Source organism: Engystomops pustulosus, chromosome 3 (genome assembly GCF_040894005.1).
Source record: "Engystomops pustulosus chromosome 3, aEngPut4.maternal, whole genome shotgun sequence".
NCBI lineage: Eukaryota > Metazoa > Chordata > Amphibia > Anura > Leptodactylidae > Engystomops > Engystomops pustulosus.
In genome coordinates this window covers 73,233,463-73,255,824 of record NC_092413.1, presented here as the reverse complement: position 1 = coordinate 73,255,824, position 22,362 = coordinate 73,233,463, and the positions used below count along the sequence as shown (strand labels likewise).

At 39.3% G+C, this 22,362-nt stretch overlaps 1 protein-coding gene across 1 annotated transcript in view; it reads left to right on the top strand.

Moving 5' to 3' along the window:
- NOX3 (NADPH oxidase 3) overlaps positions 1 to 4,328 on the top strand; it is a 31,233-nt gene extending 26,905 nt beyond the window's left edge. Inside the window, exons 12-13 of the mRNA XM_072144096.1 lie at positions 2,606 to 2,730; positions 4,202 to 4,328. Coding sequence (XP_072000197.1) covers positions 2,606 to 2,730; positions 4,202 to 4,328 — 252 coding nt within the window. The remainder of the gene's footprint in view (positions 1 to 2,605; positions 2,731 to 4,201) is intronic.
- The last annotated feature ends 18,034 nt before the right edge of the window (positions 4,329 to 22,362 follow it).

The following is a 22,362-nucleotide window of genomic DNA, read 5'->3' as shown; positions in this document are numbered from 1 at the left end:
CGTGTCAGAAGAAGATTTCAGGACACCGGGTCTCGCTGGTGTCGGTGTCGGGCTGTGATATCACAGTCCAGACCCGGCACTAACACCCGGGATCGGAAAAACTCAGATCCCGGTTGTTTAACCCCTTACACGCCGCGGTCAAGCATGACCGCGGCGTGCAAGTGTGTCCCCCGTGGATCGGACCCCCCCCCGGTGAGCTTACCGGGGGATCCGATCCCTCCTGCCTCAGCCCCGGGTTCCGACGAGTGACCCGGGGCTGTCGGCTCCTCTCTGTGCCGGGTTCCACCTCCTGGCAGGACCCGGCTGTGTGTAACTGAACATGCTCAGCATGCTCAGTTACTTACACTATACACTGCAATACAAGTGTATTGCAGTGTAAAGGCTTGAATAAGCGATCGGATGATCGCTTATTCAAGCCAAGAAGTAGAAAATGTAAAAAAAGTTTTAAAAAAATTAAATATTTTTATAATATAATTAAATAAATAAATAAAATAAAAGTCCCATAATCTCCCCAGTAACACATAAAATGCAAATAAAGTTAATAAAATACAAAAACACATACATATTTGGTATCACCGCGTCCGTATTAATCTGTACAATAAATCTAAATCAATAATGAACCCGCTCGGTGAACTACGTAAAAAAAAACTCGAAAAACTTCCCATAATATACAATTTTCCATCAAACACCATCACAAAAAATGTTCTAAAAAGTGATCAAAAAAAGTTACGTTCCCTAATATGATACGACTGAAAAGAACAACTGTTTTCGCAAAAAATAAGCCCTCAACCAGATCTGACAACAGAAAAATACAGAAGTTATGGCCCTGAAAAGTTGTCAATAGTAAAAACAATGCGATTTTCTCCAATATTGGTTTTGCTCAGGAAAATTGAGCAAAAATAAGAAAAACTATATAAATGAGGTATCACCGCAATCGTAGTGAACCAGAGAATAAAGATAAAATATTATTTTTACATTACGGTGAGCGGGGGAAAAAAATGCTAACAATCCAAAATAAAAATTGATGATTTTGTTTGTGTCCCCCTTGAAATAGTTAATAAAATCTCATGAATAAGCTTTAGACTCCCAAAATAAATTATCTATACATTGTATCTCATGCCGTACATAATAAGCCCTCATATGTTCGCATTACCAAAAAAAAAAAAATGTATAGGTCGTACAATGTGACAATACAAATCTGCTGTGAATGGCGTCTCCATTCATTCTATGCCCGGCCGTGCACCAGTACAGCAGTTTACCACCACATATGGGGTATCAGTAAACTCGGGAGGAATTGGGCATCAAGCGTTGCAGTGCGTTTCATCATTTAATTTATTCTGAAAATGTATTTTCCAAAAAAATTCTATCGTTTCTAAATCGCAGGTCCATATTTTTTAACCCATGTGAAACACTTAAAGGGTTAATAGACTTAATAGAAGTTGTTTTACATATGTTGAGGGGTGAACTTTCTATAGTGGGGTAATTTATGGGGTGTTACTATTATTTAGGCCTCTCAAAGTCACTTGAAAGCTGAGTTGTCCCTCAAAATGTGAGTTTTGGCAATTTTCATGAAAATAAGAAAAATCGCACCTAAAGTTCTGCACCTCATAACATCCTAGAAAAATTACCGGAAGCATAAAATATCATCCCAACATAAAGCAGATATTCTGTAAATGTTAATTATCAAACTTTTTGGGTAGTTTTACATCTTGTCTGGAAACCAGAACATTTCAAACTTGGAAAATGAAGAATTTTTACAAACTTTTGCCAAATTTTCACTTTTTTTCAGAACGAAACGCAAAACTTATCACTTAAGTTTTATAACTATCATGAAGTACAATGTGTCACGAGAAAACATTCTCAAAATCACCCGGATATGTTAAAGCGTTCTGAAGTTATAACCAATTATCGTGAGACATGTCAGATTTGAAAAATCGAGTCTGGTCATTGAGCTGAAAACTAGTGTCGGTGATAAGGGGTTAAATAACTTGACGTTTGACCTAATAGAAATACATGAGATCAGATTTTAGATTTACTCCTTTTGGGTACTTTGTGTCTTAACTCCTTGATCCAAAAGGCCTCCTTATTTAGAAGTGCATTTATCCTAGTTACCTACAAGGTAGATACCACATGAACTTGTTTAAAGTGTACAGAAATGTTGTTGTTGCTTATGGTATCAGTTGTGGAGATAGCTCTCTGTATGTTTTCTGATATTCATTTTTTATTTTTCCTATGTTACACATAGAAACATTTTTATTTGGCCTGCCTTATAACCGATGGGGTACCATGGACAGGTTGTTACTGTCAATTAGTTTTTATAACCTTTGATTGTTTTTCTTGATTTTCCCTACCATTTCCAGGCTATCATCTTCTGCTCACACTTTGCTTACCTTCTTGGAATCATGTTTTTAATGTAACTAATTTTCCCTTTTTTAAACTTGCTTATACCTGGATGATGGATCTTTACTCTTTGGAGAAGTGTGTAAATATAAAACACCCTTTATTTGTAGTTTAGGTTTATTTATATTTAACTTATATATATATATATATATATATATATATATATATATATTTTTAATAACAAATCATTTATCTTTTGTTTTAGGCAGCACATATAGCTTTCCATTATGATACTGACCTGGATGTTATCACAGGACTAAGGCATAAAACTAATTTTGGAAGACCCAACTGGAATAAAGAATTCAGATATATAGCAGACAGACATTCAGGGTAGGACAGAGAAATGTAACTACTTATGTGTGCGCACACATTAGTTTATATATTTGCATGCTTAAAAAGTAACTGTAAGAGGCATGGCTACTAAACTATTGGTCTACTTAAAATACATGTTCCTTTGTTTTAATTATTTAGAATATGAAGCATGGAAAAATAAACAAATACATAGGAAAGTATTGATCTGTATGGATAGAGAGGACTGTAGACTGTTTCCCTGAATTACTGTATATTATATAAAGCAATCCATCCCAAAAATTATACACAGCGCCAACTCTTTGTTTTATTTATACACTAACTCCCACCTGAATTACAAACATACCTCTACCTAATTGTTTTACATACAGTGAACTCTTATTTATTTATACCCCCCTAATTGATACATTTATATACTATACCCTAAAAAATGCCCTTATAAATGGCATCAACATTAATTTATAAACACTTCCCCCTTATTTTTCTATGTATAGCCCTCAGCCCCTAATTTAATTAAGGCACTATAAGCCCCTAAATTTATTTTCTAATTACATACAACTCTGGCAACCACATACGGCATTTATTTTTATTCAGCACAGAAGCCCCCTGTTCAGTCTGTGAAAAAGACCTGTGTGCTCTAACAACTGCTACAGAGTCTGTCTGCACTGCCGTTTGGCATCCAGGGTGCCCTTTCATCATATTTCTCTATGATGCAAGGACTCCCATCCACTGCACTGTGCTCACTCTGTGCAATCTGACCAGCACATGGGTCCTTTCCATGGACCAAGCACATGTGTGCAGGTAAACTTAGGGGTATTTAAACTTGGACTTGACAGTCTGAGGACTTTTATGTTTTATTTTTTGGTTTCAAAAATAGAAGAGAGAATTATGGGTAAGAAATATCTTTGTGATCATTCGTATTGCAATATATGCTTTACCAGCATATCTAGTCACCTCAAATACAGTATAGGATATTTAAATGAAAAAAGCTAATATCCACAACAATATACAGAATCCAAATCTCCATAGAAAAGTAGCTTTACATTCATGAGGAAAATATAAAGGGGTATTCTGATATCAAATTAGCGATAGCCTGGCCTGGCCTAAAATTGATCCTAGCGCTCTCTGGCCAGAGCCTCTTAGTATATCTGGTGCGACATGCTGGGTGGGGGCAATAAGATGCACCAGGTCTTGCTAAATCCCCCCAATAAAGTAGTTAGAATAAAGAGCCATTTACACAATAAGAAAAACACCATGTTTAGTCCTAAAGCGTGAGCTGTATTACACAGAGCTGTAAGCAAATGTTCTGGATTACCCGTTGGTATTCCATGGCTATAAGGGGTAGAAAGACAAGACCCTTTTCTAATATTGGTGAATGGTAACAGTTAAAAAAAAACAAAAAACCTTTTAAATGATTGAATGACTTCCTTAACATTACATTATATGAACTGAAATGCATTTACTCATCCTTTCTACATTTTTCTTTATACAGAACAAGTATTGGGGTTTTCTTCTGTGGACCTAAATCTCTTTCCAAAGTACTTAACAGCATGTGCCGCTTACATTCATCATCAGATCCGAGAGGAGTCCATTTCCATTATAACAAGGAGAGTTTTTAATTGTATGAATATTCTTTATATTGTAGTAAAATATGTTCTGAGCAAATATATCATAATCCCCCAAATACAATGTCATATACTAATGTGTAAGCACATAAATGTATTAAACACAGTCATAAACACAAGGAAATAGCAATTGGAAACACACAATAGTTTCGTATTTTAATCTGATATTTTAATTAACTGCTCATATACATTTGAGATTATACATCCTAAATGTAACCTCAATGAAACCAGGTCCTACAATTAACAGGGTACTTTACAACAGAAGAATTTCTATCTTTCTTTCTACACAATGGACATTTTGGGGGAATATAGGACTAAGATAATAAAAGAAACTTCCATTACATTCAATTGCATCTTTGATTGTGAGCTAGAACCAGGAGTAAAGACTACACATAGATATAATGGAAAGATTTGTGCCTCTTCTTTGTTTTTGACCTAGTGGTGGTTTTGGCTCAAAATGACTAATGCAAATGACTGACATGTGAAAGACGCCTAATATAAAGCTACATAGGTATACTTGTGATGCAAAATATGTGCAAACATGTAATATTTAGCTAAATTAAATCATATTATTTCTAAATTACTATATTTAAACATTACCTTTAATTATACTTTTGTGGCTCTTAACACACACATTTTGGGAACTCACCTTCATGGCAAGTTAACAAAAAATAGATGAATCCCTTCAATAACTATTCTAGCTGTAAATATATGAGATTTACCTTGTTCTCATAAAAAGAAACCTAATAGGAGCTATAGTCCACATTATTTAAAAACAGCTGATTCTTAATAGGCTAAGTTCACATTGGCAGTTGTTTTTTTTTTTTTACTTTGGAGCAGAAAGGAAAATATAAAGGAATATATACCTATAACGTGGCAGACCGACAACAAAAAGATGGACACAGACTATGAGCCTAAAATTTAATCCACCATACAGTCCCTTACTACTTACTCAAAATCACATTGGACCAGTAACTGGGCAAGTCAAATCCCAATGAAGTACCAAAGTGATAGGCAAAAAGAATATCCAGGAAGACAAGCAGAAACAGACCAGTGTTCACTCTAGTAAAGACAGAAGAATGTTTACAAGCACGTCACTTTGTTGACCCAGGATGATGCTAGCCCAGATATTATAATACCAATGTTGTGCTACAGATTAACTGGAATGGTCCATTGGCCTTTAATTTACTGGACAAAAAGTTCAGGTTGTGCTTTTCATTTGAATCTGCAACACAAGATCCTATATATATATATATATATATATATATATACATATATATATATTGGTATAGGGCAGTGATGGCGAACCTATGGCACGGGTGCCAGAGGTGGCACTCAGAGCCCTTTCTGTGGGCACTCAGGCCATCCCCCCAATTTCACCAAACAGGACAAAATCCACCGAATCTTCCTGCAGTCCCAAGCAACTTAAGGGATGCTGCTCTCAGCGCTATTTTAAAGCGACAATTCACTGGCTGTTTGAAACTGCGGGAAAAGTGAGAAGGTGTTGACAGAACTGCATTGTCTTTGGAGGTCCTCCTGCTGGACTCACCATTCTTCCTGGAGAGAAGCTACAATGATGGTCTGAATTTATTTGCCCACCTTCTTTCAACTCTATTGGTGACCTTAGGAGAGCCAATACAATTGAATGATGTGGAAGAACAGGTAACAATAAGATACTGCTAGAAATGCCATGTTGGCACTTCATGGTAAATAAGTGGATTTTGGTTGTAGTTTGGGCACTCGGTCTCTGAAAGGTTCGCCATCACTGGTATAGGGTTACAGTGTTTTCGATATTCAGATATTTACATAAACCGAAAAACAAAACGCTGTGGAAAGGACAATCAAAATCTGGTCAAAATCAGACATGAATTCTAAACACAGATGAGATAAAACATTTTCTGTTTATATTCATTCCTACTTACAAATACTGACAAAAATACTGCTGTGTGAAATGTCTACAGATTTGAAAGAAATGTGTAAATAAAGTATACAGTAAAATGTAATAAAGTAGATTATTTCTTTTTGCTACCTCTCTTTAGTTCTTTTTGCTCCCTCTCCATCTCATAGATAAAATCAGTGTACACAACGAATGAAATAAGTATCAAACACATTAACCCCTATGGGACTCAGCCTCTTTTGGCCTTAAGGACGCGGCCCCATTTTTCAAATCTGCCCTGTGTCACTATAAGTGGATATAGCTTTGGAACGCTATGAGATATCCAGGGGATTTTGAGATTGTTTTCTTGTGACACATTGTACTTCAAATTAGTTTAAAAATTTGGATGAAATCTTTTACGTTTAGTTGGAAAAATTCTTTATTTTCAACATTCTAAATTCTCTACTTTTGATGCAGATAGTGATAGCACCCAAATAAATTCATAACTTACATTTCCCAAATGTCTGCTTTATGTTGGCATGGTTTTTTAAGATTCCACATATTTTACTAGAATGTTATGAGGCTCAGAATTTAGGCTTCCTTTTTCACATTTTTTGTAAAATCACCAAAACCTGTATTTTAGATGGACCTGCTCAAATTCTAATTGACACTGAGAGGCCTAAATAATAGCGAGACTCATAAATTACCCCATTATGGAAACTACACACCTCAACGTATGAAAAACCACTTTTAAGAAGTTTGTTAAACCTTTAGGTGTTTTATAGGGGTTAAAACAAAATGCAGGTGCAGTCTGCAAATTGTAATATTTTTTCACAATACACTCATTTTGGGTGGAAAATTAAACATTTATAATGGATTAAATGAATAAAGGCTCCACAAAGTTTGTTACCCAATCTCTCCCAAGTACACGGATACTCTATATGTGGTGGTAACCTGCTGTATGGGCGCACGGCCAGGCATAGAAGGGAAGGAGGCGCCATCCAGATCAGATCTGCTATGTCACATTGTACAGGCTATAATTTTTTTCTTTTTTTTAATGTGGACCTATAGCAGCTTATTTCTTTTGCCACATGAGATGCACTTTTCTGGTACGTAATTTTGGGGAATCTATATGCTAATTGGTGAGATTTTATTAACTCTTTGTTGGTGGAGGAAATGAAAATCATCACTTTTTAGGAAGATTTTTTTTTTTTTGGCCGTTTACCATACCATAAAAATAGTATATTATTTTTATTCTATGGGTCACCACGATTACAAAAAGACCTCAATTATACAGATTTTTTATTTTTTCCCATTTTTACTGAATAAAAAGTAATTTGGCAAAAATGTTGTTAATTTTAGCATCACTGTCTTTCATATGCATAACTTTTTTATTTTTCGCCTCACAAATCTGTTTATTCTTTAATTTTTTATTTTTTGCGAGAAGGATTGTTCTTTTTAGTGGTCTTATTTTAGAGTGCATAACATTTTTTAAATCATTTTTAGAGCATTTTTATAGGGTATTAATTGAAAATGATCTTTTTTTTTGGAGATTTTTTTTTTTTTTACAGGGTTCACTTTGCGGATCTAATAACGATTCTGTTTTATTATGCAGATTGTTACGGACGCAGGGATACCAAATATGTGGGGGTTTTGTGTATTTTATTCAATTGTACTGAATAAAAACCAATTTGGAGAAAATCTTTTCATATGCATAACTTTTTTATTTTTCGGCTAACACATCTAGTTAGGGGCTTATTTTTTGCGAGAAGAGTTGCTCTTTTGAGTGGGCCTATTTTGGAGTGCATAACATTTTTTAAATCACTTTTTAGAGCATTTTTTATAGGGTATTAATTAATTAGTTTTTTTTCTACGGCGTTTAATGTGCGGGTCCAGTAACGATTCTATTTTATTATACAGATTGTTACAGACGCGGCAATACCAAATATGCGGTTTTTTTTGTGTTTTTGTGTTTTTTATACTTTATTAAGTGTTTTTATAGGAAAGTGACATTTTAGGGGTTTATATTTTAATGTATTTATTTTTTATTTATTCTAATGTATTAACTTTAGTGTTTTTGACTTTTTTTTTTACTTATACATACTTGAACTTGAACCAGTGATGCTCTGATCACTGGTTCAAGTTCAATACACTGCTCTACAATACTATTTTATTGAAGAGCAGTGTAAACTGTCTGAGCAGGCAGGCGCATGCTCAGACAGTTTGCAGTCAGACCCAGAAGGGATCTGACTGCCAGGGAGACCGGGCAGCTCCGGGGAACATGCCAGTCCTCGGAGCTGCCCAGAAGTGGATAGGATCCACAGCGCAAACACCCTTACACGCCGCGGTCATGCTTGACCACGGCGTGTAAGGGGTTAACACCCACGATCGGCTCCGATCGCGGGTGTTAGCGCAGGCTGTCAGCTGTGATAGACAGCTGACAGCCGCTGCTTCTGGTGCCGGCTCCGTTCATGAGCCGGTGTCAGAAGCAGGACGTTATAGAACGTCCCCGTGCGCTAAGTATCTAGCCCCGGGGATGTAATATAACGTCCTGGTGCGTCTAGGGGAAAACAAATGAGAAATGAGAAAGTATTGAACATGATTACTGAAATTGAACTAATCACTACATTGCTCAGGTGAGATATTGGCCCATTCTTCCACACAAATAGTCTTAAAAACCTAAAGGTTTGGTTGGCTTCTTCTATTAATTCAGCACTTTAATTCTTTCATAGATATTCTATTGCATTCGGGCAGGTGATTGGCTAGGACATTCTAGCAGCTTTGTATTCTTTACCCTGGGGCTAAAATTAAGGTTTTTTTCTTAGAACAATAAACGTTTATTTCTGATTTGGGGACTTTTAGCTTCAGACAGTCCGGTGAGGTGAGTCGCTGCTTCGGTGAAGTCCAGGGACTTCTTTAAAGTGGTTAATGACACAACTCCTGGGGGACAGTTTTGGTATAACCAGATACGCCCCTTCTTTATCCTATATGAAATCTTGAGAAGTGGACATGGGGAAGGAACTAAATCCCAAGATTTGGTTCAGATTTCTAGAGGAGGCGTGTTACAAATTTCTTCTCAGATGGTATTTTACTCCTCAGCATCTGGATAAAATATACCTGCTTACATCTTTGGCCATGCATGTGTGGGCAGTGGATATATTGCTCCTTTAATACCCCTTGGTTGAATTCCCAGGTGAAGAGGCTTATTATCTATTTCCTGTCTATATATCTATCATTTACCTGTCTAGTTATCTATCTCCTATCTATACATCTGTCTATCTATTATCTATCCATCTATCAATTGATCAATCTTCTCTCTCTCTTCTACTGTATCTGTATCTATCTCTTTCTTCTATCATCTATCAATATATAATCTACTTAAATGTATGCATCTATAAATCTATTTATCAATCTATATCATCTTTCATATTTATCTTCTATCATCAATCTACTTATCTCCTATACAATTCTCTTATAGTCCCATATTACATTATTTGCCTTATTGCCTTATTGCTGTTTGTAAACTACAACATGTTATTATTGTGCAGGGATAAAGGGAGCCTCTTACTGAATGTGACTGTTCATAAAATTGTTTTATTTTAGGGCCACTTTTAGTTTTGTCTGGGGCCCCACTTTGTCTAAAACTGGCCCTCGTGATAATGTATACTGTGGATAACCATATCTGATGAGAAGTCATTTTATACTGTTTCTACTACCAGTCAGACAAGTCTTGCTATCCAATCCTAATAAAATATAGAAAATACATTGTGTATGAAATTAGCAATCAATAAATTCTAAACACAGCTGAGCACATACTATATTTTAATTAGTGGCTAATTAAAGGCAATGTGATTGCTAAGTAGAATGAAATGACTTATCTATCACTCCCTTTATTTAAACTACAGTAGCTGAACCATTTAATTAAACTTAGATAATACAATTAGTTATCATTTTAGAGAAAATCCTGAAGGTTTGATTCGGTAAAGGTCACTTTGATCTTTAGCTGTTTAGAAAGATCTTTGAAACCTGCAGCTTTTGTTTTAACATTTCTGTGTGATGCATTATGTATTAGATACTTTTTAGGTAAATTCACTTTTAACAGATTTATTGCAGAAATTTCTGTGATTGAAAATCCATGCAATACATGTAAATTGTGGCACCATGTGTGAAAATACCTTTCACACCTTTATATACTTTTGTTGTTAAAGAGAACAAAAAGAATAAAGTATCAGGAAATTTCTCATTTATATATTAAGAATACATCTAGCAGTGGAAACTATCATAGACATCCTATAAGCCCTGCAGAACTATTCACAAGGTTTCTTTGACACTCTGTGATTTCCTTTGCAGTAATGTAAATGATATAGCTGACACCACATATTTATCTGTGTCATATACAAAACAAAGGCCTTAGTTAGAACAATTTCTAAGGTCCATTGAATCATTCCTCTCATATTTGATGACTGTTGATCTGTTGAAAAAGACTCTTTGATCTTTGAGGAATGAAGAAGAAGAAGAAGGGAGTGCACATCTGCTGGAAAACTGTCCGGCTGGCAAAGAATGTCTCATCCTCTTCAACCAGCTCAAAAAGAAAATGTTATTATATTGCATTTATGAGCACAAATGAGCCTGGGATACTGGATTTCTTTTTGTTTTATATGTTCTTCACAAGTCCTTAGAGAGGTTTTCTGGAAACAGGGTACATTTTATGTATAGGACCTATGTACAGTATATACTGTTTCCAGGATGAGATAAGGAAAACTTTGTGGCAAAACTTTGCATCAAGCATGTCTTACTTAGGAAGCCTAGTGACATAATGCAGGGTAATAGCCAAAGCGGTATTTCTATAACAAAGGAACAGACTCCCAAAGTGGAAAGTGCTGTTACAATGTATTTGCATCTCATGAGCACAGAGTAAGGTACTGGTTTAGCTAAGTGAGAGGCCATAGACACAGGTAAGGGAACAAACTTTTACACAATTGTAGGTATACGGAGGCTAAAAAGCAGTATACATAGGCATGTAGATAGAAAATATGTGAGGATAGTACTTGAAAGAGCAAAACATCTCTAGAGAATCTTAAAAGCACCAAAAAAATTTCTATAACTTCTAAAAATTTCACTTGCAGACCTTCTTTGACCAGGCAAACTTGTATTATAGCTAGAACCTGTCTAACAACTCCCAGCTCTCTCCTTCCTCCCCCTTTCTGTGCAATCTAACAATAGCAGGAAGTGCAGGGGGAGACTTGTTGTGCTCATTGTAACATCCTGTGAATCTACAGCACTAAGGGTCTCTGAAAAAAAACATCCGCCAAAGCCCTTTTAGTTAAAAGGAGGGAGATCATGGATAACAAGCATAATAAGATTACTAGTCACAGTGCCTATGTGTGTAAGTGCCCCTTGTTTATCATGCTTGAGTTTGATATCATCTCCCTAAGGTAGAATATAAAATATCCTTTTCAGAATTGCCTTGTTTATGTGAAATCTCACTCATTTACCTATAAAAGAAATGAAACCATGGTTCTAGCTGATGTAGGACCCAAAATATAGGCATCAAAAGTGACACTCCCTCCATGAGCCTCTGGGCCTGACTCATCTCTGGCCAAAAAAAGGCAGTTTTTTTTTACTAATTTTCACTTAATTTGGAGTTTTTTTTACAGTTAAACTTACACAATTTCACATAGTATTCCCCACTTACATTGAAGCTCCCCCTTCCCCTTGGACAACACACACTCCTCCCACGCTAACAACACTGACACTGCACATTCCCCACTGACAACTCCCCAACTTCCGCACTGACTACACACAAGTTAGTTCCTTATATTTCCTGTTCTTGCATGCTGTTTCTCCCGGATGAGCAGCTCATGCTGTGGGTGCGGGGTCTCTTGTAGATGAAGAAGGGGTGGCTACCTTTACATCTTTAAATTTGAATTTAAAGTTCCATTAATCTGGAATTTAAAATTTTTTGAATTTCCATAAATCTGGGATTGTAATATTTGAATTTGAAGTTCCAATAATCTGGAATTGAAAAATTTGAATTTGAAGTTACATTCTGGAATGGAAGGCATAGAGGGCAAGCTCTGGCCTTGTGTCCATTTTTGCCACCCAGAAATTGAATGGAGATGACACATAAGTCACAAAGAATGAGTCACATTCTTCTTGGTACTACTTGCCCGATCCGATGGCCTTGGAGACTGAAGAGAAGTGAACAGGGCTTTCCACATTGTGGCCATGTTCACTTTGCTAGTGTTCCTGCTGCATTGGCGACTTCCTACTCCTTCGTCTCTTACACCAATGTACACCGCCCTATCAACCTCCAACTCCTCATCCAGCTAGGACCTCTGATGCTCATCTGTTACAATGTATTTGCATCTCATGAGCACAGAGTAAGGTACTGGTTTAGCTAAGTGAGAGGCCATAGACACAGGTAAGGGAACAAACTTTTACACAATTGTAGGTATACGGAGGCTAAAAAGCAGTATACATAGGCATGTAGATAGAAAATATGTGAGGATAGTACTTGAAAGAGCAAAACATCTCTAGAGAATCTTAAAAGCACCAAAAAAATTTCTATAACTTCTAAAAATTTCACTTGCAGACCTTCTTTGACCAGGCAAACTTGTATTATAGCTAGAACCTGTCTAACAACTCCCAGCTCTCTCCTTCCTCCCCCTTTCTGTGCAATCTAACAATAGCAGGAAGTGCAGGGGGAGACTTGTTGTGCTCATTGTAACATCCTGTGAATCTACAGCACTAAGGGTCTCTGAAAAAAAACATCCGCCAAAGCCCTTTTAGTTAAAAGGAGGGAGATCATGGATAACAAGCATAATAAGATTACTAGTCACAGTGCCTATGTGTGTAAGTGCCCCTTGTTTATCATGCTTGAGTTTGATATCATCTCCCTAAGGTAGAATATAAAATATCCTTTTCAGAATTGCCTTGTTTATGTGAAATCTCACTCATTTACCTATAAAAGAAATGAAACCATGGTTCTAGCTGATGTAGGACCCAAAATATAGGCATCAAAAGTGACACTCCCTCCATGAGCCTCTGGGCCTGACTCATCTCTGGCCCAAAAAGGCAGTTTTTTTTTACTAATTTTCACTTAATTTGGAGTTTTTTTTACAGTTAAACTTACACAATTTCACATAGTATTCCCCACTTACATTGAAGCTCCCCCTTCCCCTTGGACAACACACACTCCTCCCACGCTAACAACACTGACACTGCACATTCCCCACTGACAACTCCCCAACTTCCGCACTGACTACACACAAGTTAGTTCCTTATATTTCCTGTTCTTGCATGCTGTTTCTCCCGGATGAGCAGCTCATGCTGTGGGTGCGGGGTCTCTTGTAGATGAAGAAGGGGTGGCTACCTTTACATCTTTAAATTTGAATTTAAAGTTCCATTAATCTGGAATTTAAAATTTTTTGAATTTCCATAAATCTGGGATTGTAATATTTGAATTTGAAGTTCCAATAATCTGGAATTGAAAAATTTGAATTTGAAGTTACATTCTGGAATGGAAGGCATAGAGGGCAAGCTCTGGCCTTGTGTCCATTTTTGCCACCCAGAAATTGAATGGAGATGACACATAAGTCACAAAGAATGAGTCACATTCTTCTTGGTACTACTTGCCCGATCCGATGGCCTTGGAGACTGAAGAGAAGTGAACAGGGCTTTCCACATTGTGGCCATGTTCACTTTGCTAGTGTTCCTGCTGCATTGGCGACTTCCTACTCCTTCGTCTCTTACACCAATGTACACCGCCCTATCAACCTCCAACTCCTCATCCAGCTAGGACCTCTGATGCTCATCTGTTACAATGTATTTGCATCTCATGAGCACAGAGTAAGGTACTGGTTTAGCTAAGTGAGAGGCCATAGACACAGGTAAGGGAACAAACTTTTACACAATTGTAGGTATACGGAGGCTAAAAAGCAGTATACATAGGCATGTAGATAGAAAATATGTGAGGATAGTACTTGAAAGAGCAAAACATCTCTAGAGAATCTTAAAAGCACCAAAAAAATTTCTATAACTTCTAAAAATTTCACTTGCAGACCTTCTTTGACCAGGCAAACTTGTATTATAGCTAGAACCTGTCTAACAACTCCCAGCTCTCTCCTTTCTCCCCCTTTCTGTGCAATCTAACAATAGCAGGAAGTGCAGGGGGAGACTTGTTGTGCTCATTGTAACATCCTGTGAATCTACAGCACTAAGGGTCTCTGAAAAAAAACATCCGCCAAAGCCCTTTTAGTTAAAAGGAGGGAGATCATGGATAACAAGCATAATAAGATTACTAGTCACAGTGCCTATGTGTGTAAGTGCCCCTTGTTTATCATGCTTGAGTTTGATATCATCTCCCTAAGGTAGAATATAAAATATCCTTTTCAGAATTGCCTTGTTTATGTGAAATCTCACTCATTTACCTATAAAAGAAATGAAACCATGGTTCTAGCTGATGTAGGACCCAAAATATAGGCATCAAAAGTGACACTCCCTCCATGAGCCTCTGGGCCTGACTCATCTCTGGCCCAAAAAGGCAGTTTTTTTTTACTAATTTTCACTTAATTTGGAGTTTTTTTTACAGTTAAACTTACACAATTTCACATAGTATTCCCCACTTACATTGAAGCTCCCCCTTCCCCTTGGACAACACACACTCCTCCCACGCTAACAACACTGACACTGCACATTCCCCACTGACAACTCCCCAACTTCCGCACTGACTACACACAAGTTAGTTCCTTATATTTCCTGTTCTTGCATGCTGTTTCTCCCGGATGAGCAGCTCATGCTGTGGGTGCGGGGTCTCTTGTAGATGAAGAAGGGGTGGCTACCTTTACATCTTTAAATTTGAATTTAAAGTTCCATTAATCTGGAATTTAAAATTTTTTGAATTTCCATAAATCTGGGATTGTAATATTTGAATTTGAAGTTCCAATAATCTGGAATTGAAAAATTTGAATTTGAAGTTACATTCTGGAATGGAAGGCATAGAGGGCAAGCTCTGGCCTTGTGTCCATTTTTGCCACCCAGAAATTGAATGGAGATGACACATAAGTCACAAAGAATGAGTCACATTCTTCTTGGTACTACTTGCCCGATCCGATGGCCTTGGAGACTGAAGAGAAGTGAACAGGGCTTTCCACATTGTGGCCATGTTCACTTTGCTAGTGTTCCTGCTGCATTGGCGACTTCCTACTCCTTCGTCTCTTACACCAATGTACACCGCCCTATCAACCTCCAACTCCTCATCCAGCTAGGACCTCTGATGCTCATCTAAAATTATTATTTTATTTGTTTTTAATTTTTCTTATTTATTTTATATTTTATTTTAATTATTTTTTAAAGTATTTTACTCAACCCATTTTTTGCTGGGCAGTTTCCCTGTTTAGAGAGGAGCAGATCAAAAATGTGTCTGGATGCCCAATGTGTCTTTTATGGTAGTGAGCGGAAGGGCCCTTTTATCGCATTTTATCTTTTATGGCAGTGAGATAAAACTTCAATAGTGGTTACCATCTGACATTTATGCCTCACTGGCGGATACAATTCGACCCGAATCGAATGATCACGAATCACGATAAAAAATAGGGATTTCCTGGCTGCAGAGAGCCTGTAGGGCATTGTAGAACGTTGTGCCATGCTTAAATATGCATAGGGAGCGTGATTTGGTCTTCAAACAATGCTGTGTTTTAGTATGACATGCACATGAAAGCCGCCGCAGTTAGAATCGCTTCACTCTTCAATTCCATGGGCACTTACAGGGACCAACTTCACCAAATAAGTGAAGCTAGAATGCAGCCTGACAAGGTAACGTCTGTTCCAGCTCGAAAGGACTGAACTGAGGGTCAAGATCCCACTATAACATCAAAGAGTGCACTCTTTTTACACTGATATCAGATGATTCCATAGATTATGACAGAATCTGTTCTGTTAAATGCGGATACATGTAGAAATCCTCCAAAAGAGTGGAGAGGGTGTCGACAGTAATTTTGCACCAATGTCTGATCTTCTTGCCCTTCCGTCAGTGTCTGCTTTCAATTGGTCATTAATCTATCAGTATTGCTAAAGCCAAAAACAAACAGTAGTGGATCCAGAACAGAGATGACCAGTAAATGGGATATTTGCATGTCCTCTGTGTTCTGTATCCACTCCTGTCTTTGGCTTTCAATCCTGAAGCTTTTCATTCCTTCTGACAGATGAAATGAAGGGGAAAACCAAACATAGTGGCAACGTCATGGAATGGTGGAGGATGAAAACAGTATTATGGAAATCACAGAGTGTTCCAGGGAGACAGTGGTCAGTTGGCAGCAGCATGAGTAGGCCACAGTAGGCACAATGAATTTGAAGTTTGAAATGAATTTGAAGCTGAAATTTTTAATTTAAATTTGAAGATTAGAGACGCCACATGCATCATTCATTACAATTTCCCTGAAAATATTATGTCTTTGCCAAAAAATAAATTCAAAGGTGGCAGTGACAGCAGCAGCATGAGGTCGGGAGTGGCACGATGACAAATTCTTTAGGTGGCAGCAACATGGTAGGCCACAGTGTGGCACAATGTTAGAGCGTGAAGGCGGCAGTGGCGGCAGCAGCAGTAGGAGGAGGTCAAAGAGTGGCTTAATGACAAATTCTGGAGCTGGCAGCAACATGGTAGGCCACAGAGTGGCACAATTAATTTGAAGTTTCAAATGAATTCGAAGTTTCAAATGAAATCGAAGTTTGAAATGAATTCGAAGTTTGAAATGAATTCAAAGTTGAAATTTTTAATTTAAATTTGAAGATTAGAGATGCCACATGCAACATCCATTACAATTTCCCTGAAAATATTATGTCTTTGCCAAAAAAGAACCTCAAAGGTGGCAGTGGCAGCAGCAGCAGCAGCAGCATGAGGTCAGAGAGTGGCATGATGGCAAATTCTTTAGGTGGCAGCAACATGGTAGGCCACAGTGTGGCACAATGTTAGAGCATGGAGGCGACAGTGGCAGCAGCAGCAGCAAGAGATCAGAGAGTAGCACAATGAAAAACTCGGGAGGTGGCAGCAACATGGTAGGCCACAGTGTGGCACAATGTTAGAGCATGGAGGCGGCAGTGGCAGCAGCAGCAGGAGGTCAAGGAGGGGCACAATGACAAATTAGGGAGGTGGCAGCAACATGGTAGGCCACAGAGTGGCACAATGATAGAGCGAAGAGGTGTCAGCAGCAGCTGCAGGAGGTCAGAAATTGGTACAATGACAAATTGTGGAAGTGGGTGATAATTCCAGTCCCTGGTAAAGATGGTGGGAGGCAGATGGAGCAACTGGCAGCAGATGTGTGGCCTCAGGTGGGTGGCAGCATCAGAATAGTGGCTGAGGCAGGTAGAATCCAGACTCATTTCTCAACATTTGGGGGAAGTGTCATGGTTGATCTAATCTGATGCATAAGGTATTTGCAACATCCCCCACCGGGGCCTAGCCTTTTCTCGGGGCCTGGAGTCAGCCGAGGCCCGCAGTACCTGAGTGGCTGGCGGTTGCGGCCTAAGCACGCTATTGTCACGGTGCTTGGTACGGGGGGAACCGGAGGGCTGTCCTACAGCCTGGCAGGTCTCCAGCAGGGTGGTGTTGGCAAGAAATGATGAGAGAGAGGCTGCTATAGCGGATCTCCCTGGGGCAACCCCTTAATGTCCCGAGTGTGAGTCTCGGTGTGATGGACAGGGTGCCTGCGATGAAGGCAGCCGTATTAGCAGGGACCAGACGGAGACAGAAGTTGAAGAAAACAACTTACAGTTCTTTATTTGAACTGGCAGGAACCGCAGCAACGTGCCTTTTAACAAGTAGGTGGAGTGCTGAGATGCTTTTGGAGGGAGCCTCAGGAGATAGTTCACCAGCCTGGATGTAGAGGGCAGGCTGGGAGGCAGCTGTGTCCTGGTAGGAAGCTTCAGCTTGTCCTGTAGGGCTTCAGGTATCACCTTTAAAGGTAAGATGATACCCCTTTCCTCACTATACTAACTCTAGTCTTCTTGCTCCACTCTTCAGAGGCAGGGGCTAGGCTCTTCCTGCTCTGGTATGGGCTAGACAGAGATTGCTCACTCACTCACTGAATCTCTAGGATTCTAAGCTCCTAGAAAGACATGCTAGAATTCTTTCCTAGAACATTCCTGGCCAGGGGTTTTATTACTTCCCCTCTGGTCAGGTGGTGGCTGCTCCTCCAATCACATCTCAGCTTACAGAGGACAGGATGTAACACAAGACATTGGATGATAGATTTTACATCATACACAGATTAACTCCTGCCTTGCCAGGCAGGATTCACCACTGCAATATCCCCTATGTCCTATCAGGACCATGTAGTGTGATGTGGTTACATGCAGGTGGGACGTATTCGCAAACACTCCTTCGCCATTGCATCGGCGATGCCACACTACTGGCCGGGCAGGTCAGCTTCTCTAATGCAAACTCTGCAAGTTGCGGCCACACATCAAGTTTGGCTGTCCAGTAGTCCAGTGGATCCTCTACCTGGGGTGGTAGAGTGCTGTCCAAGTAGGCCACCACCTGCTAGCGCAGGGTCTGCTTTATGTCCTGCTGCTGCTGGTGGCGGCTGCCCTCCTCACTAGATGGGTGAAGGAAGCTGCTCATCGAGGACTCCAGACTTAAAGGAAACCTACCACTTGAAGTGGCAGGTTTCTGATGGAAATACCGGGCACCAGCTCAGGGTGAGCTGGTGCCGGAGCTTATTTTTGTTAGTGTTTTAAACCGCGGTATCGCGGTTTAAAACACTTTTTAAACTTTATAGCCGGCGCAGGGAGGTACGCGCTCGGCGCTTACCATGCGCGCGACCGTGCGCACGGCTACATAGGAAGTGAAGGAGAGCCGCGCGCATGGTAAGCGCTGAGCGCGTACCTCCCTGCGCCGGCTGTAAAGTTTAAAACACTAACAAAAATAGCTGGTGCTCGGTATTTCCATCTGAAACCTGCCACTTCAAGTGATAGGTTTCCTTTAAGCTGCTGCTGATGGAGCTGCTACTGCTCCTACCCCCCAATCTCCCCACAGCAGCCGTGGCAGTAGTACGTGAGCCATGACTCCCAGGAATTCAGAGCCAAAAGTTATCCCTATGCTGTATGTTGACTATTCGGCTGTCACTAGTTAGGCAAAGCAGCATCCTGTGCTCGGCCAGATTAAGGTTGGTGGGGGCCATAGAGGGAACAGCAATTGCTATATACAATTCCCCAGCAATAACTATATATAGCACCCAGTATTCACTATATACAGCCCCAGACATCACTATATATAGCTCTCCCCCAGCATTCACTGTATACAGTCCCAACTTTCTTCAATATCTAATTTTACCAATTCTTCTTTTCCACTTTCAGACCTCTTTTCTTTTACTTTCAATAATCCTTCAACTTCTCAGAATCCTATCACCAATCGCTCATACCGGAACCCACGTGAACATTGAGAAAATTGTGCACATCTGCAGACTTTTTATACTTCAAATCTATGCTAAAAACCTATAACTCTGCCCTTCACCTTGCTAAGCAAGTCTATTTTACTAATCTAATATCCTCTCTCTCTAACAACCCCAAAAGTCTCTTTGATACGCTTCACTCCTTACTAACACCAAAAGTGCAACCACCTGTTACAGACCTTGGGGCTGAAGATCTGGCCACCAACTTTAAAGATAAAATTTATTGCATTTGTCAAGAAATAATTGCTCAAGCCACTCAACCCACTAATCCCCTTCCCTCTGGTGCCTTACCTTTTTCACTCTTTTCCTTTAGCCAGTCACAGAGGAAGAAGTGTCCAGGCTTCTTTCCTCTGCTAGACCCACTACCTGCATCAGTGACCCTATCCTCTCACACCTTGTACCCTCTCCCCAACTTCTCACCTCACTAAAATCTTCAACCTCTCTCTTTCTTCTGGTGTTGTCCCCTCTTCTTTCAAGCATGCTATTTTTACCCCATTACTAAACAAACCTTCCCTGGACCCATCCAGTGCAACTACCGACAAGGTTCTAACCTCCCTTTCATCTCTAAACTCCGGGAATGCCTGGTCTATTCTAGACTAACCCACTATCTCTCAGCTAGCTCCCTCCTTGGCCCCCAGCAATCTGGTTTCCCCTCTATGCACTCTGAAACTGCTCTTTCTAAAGTCTCCAAAGATCTCCTCATCGCTTAATCCAAAGGTGACTATTCGCTTCTTATTCTTCTGGATCTATCGGCAGTGTTCGATACTGTGGACCACCAGCTCCTACTCAGGATGCTTCGCTCCATTGGCTTAAAGGACATTGCACTTTCTTGGTTTTCTTCCTATCTCTCTGACCGCACTTTTGAGTGTCTCTTTTTCTGGGTCTTTCTCTTCTCACCTTCCACTCAGTGTTGGGGTTCCTCAGGGCTCAGTCCTAGGTCCACTTTTTTTTCCCCTCTATACTGCCCCCATTGTACAAACCATCTCTTGCTCGCTCTTGCCGCATCCTTCTCAGCAACATCTCCAGAATCTTACCATTTCTGACAATTAAACTTCTAAAATGTTAATTGTTGCTCTGATTCACTCTTGACTAGACTACTGTAACTCCCTAATAATCAGTCTTCCACTCACTAAACTCTTCTCTACAATCTATTCTTATTAGAGTAGCCATACTTGTCTTTCAGACCAAACGCTACACGGATGCCACCAGTCTTTGCCAGTCACTGCACTGGCTGCCTGTCTCCTTCTGTATTCACTTTAAAATAATAACGCCCATCCACAAATCTCTGAATTATGCTGCACCTCCCTTTCTCTCATCTCAGTCTATCGCCATACCCGTGCTCTTCGATCTGCCAGTGATATTAGATTAATCTCTACCTTAATTCGAACCTCTCATGCACATCTCCAGGACTTCTCCCGAGTTGCACCAATTTTCTGGAATTCCCCTCTCTCTTTAGGCAAGCCTATCATACTCGCTAACGCTATGAAATGTAAACTCTCCCTTTAGTAATACATCCAGACATGTCCTATGTCTGTTTTCCGGTTCCAGGCTTCTCTGCAGTCACTTTCATCTTGGACATTGTAAATAAGATGGCGGATGATTTTATATTTATTAAATTATATTATACTGACCATTACAGAATCTCTTTTAACTCTCGTGCCATCCCCTTTATCCTCATAGTCTGTAAGCTCTTGTGAGCAGGGCCCTCACTCCTATTGTTCCATTTGACTGTTTGTTCTGTGTAATGTAAAATAGTTGTATATGTCCCCTATGAATTGTAAAGCTCTACGGAATTTGATGGCGCTATATAAATAAAGATTATTATTATTATTAAAGGTTATATAGTGGTGTAAAAGTAGGTGGCATATTCCCTTTAAGTTTTTTAAATATTAACAAAAATGTCCCCTTTGTATTTATAAGGAAGCTGCTGGTTCTTGTAACAGCTGTTATAGCGCATACTATAACAGGAGGTGGTAAGGGGAAAGAAGAGATGATGGAGAGTCCCGTCCTGGCACTGGTTGGTCCCTGAAATCCCTCATGCACACTCAAGATTCATGGACCAATAACAGTTGTTTTTAGCCTTAATGTGATGTGACTTACGAATTATATTTGATGCAACCAACTGATTTATATTACATAAATCATATATAATAATAAACTTTATTTATATAGCACACACAGATTACGCAGCGCTGCACAAAGCATGAGAAATTGGTCCCTGTCCCCAATGGGGCTCACAATCTAAACAACCTACCAGTGTGTTTTGGAGTGTGGGAGGAAACCGGAGTACCCAGGGGAAATGAACGCAAACATGGAGAGAAAATACAAACTCTTTACAGATGGTTTCCTGGGTGGTTCTAGAACCCAGGACTCCAGCACTAGAAGGCATAAGTGCTACCAACTCAGCCACCGCGCTGCCCTCATATATAACTTTATGCAATCAATCACGTGCTAAAATATCTAAATCTTTTTTATCGCAGTCCTTATTGTTCACAGTGTGATACAATGAACATTGTTTGGACACTGTCAGTATGTAAGGCTATAACCCTTTATAAATTGTCATCTGTTTAAAGTTTGACAATAGAAAGCATAGTTACTAACAATTCACTAACAGAGCAGCTCACTAGATGGCAGTATAGCATAGGAAAATGATGATGAATACATTTCTGGATAGAATCTTTGCCTAGAATTCTGTTGATTCTCC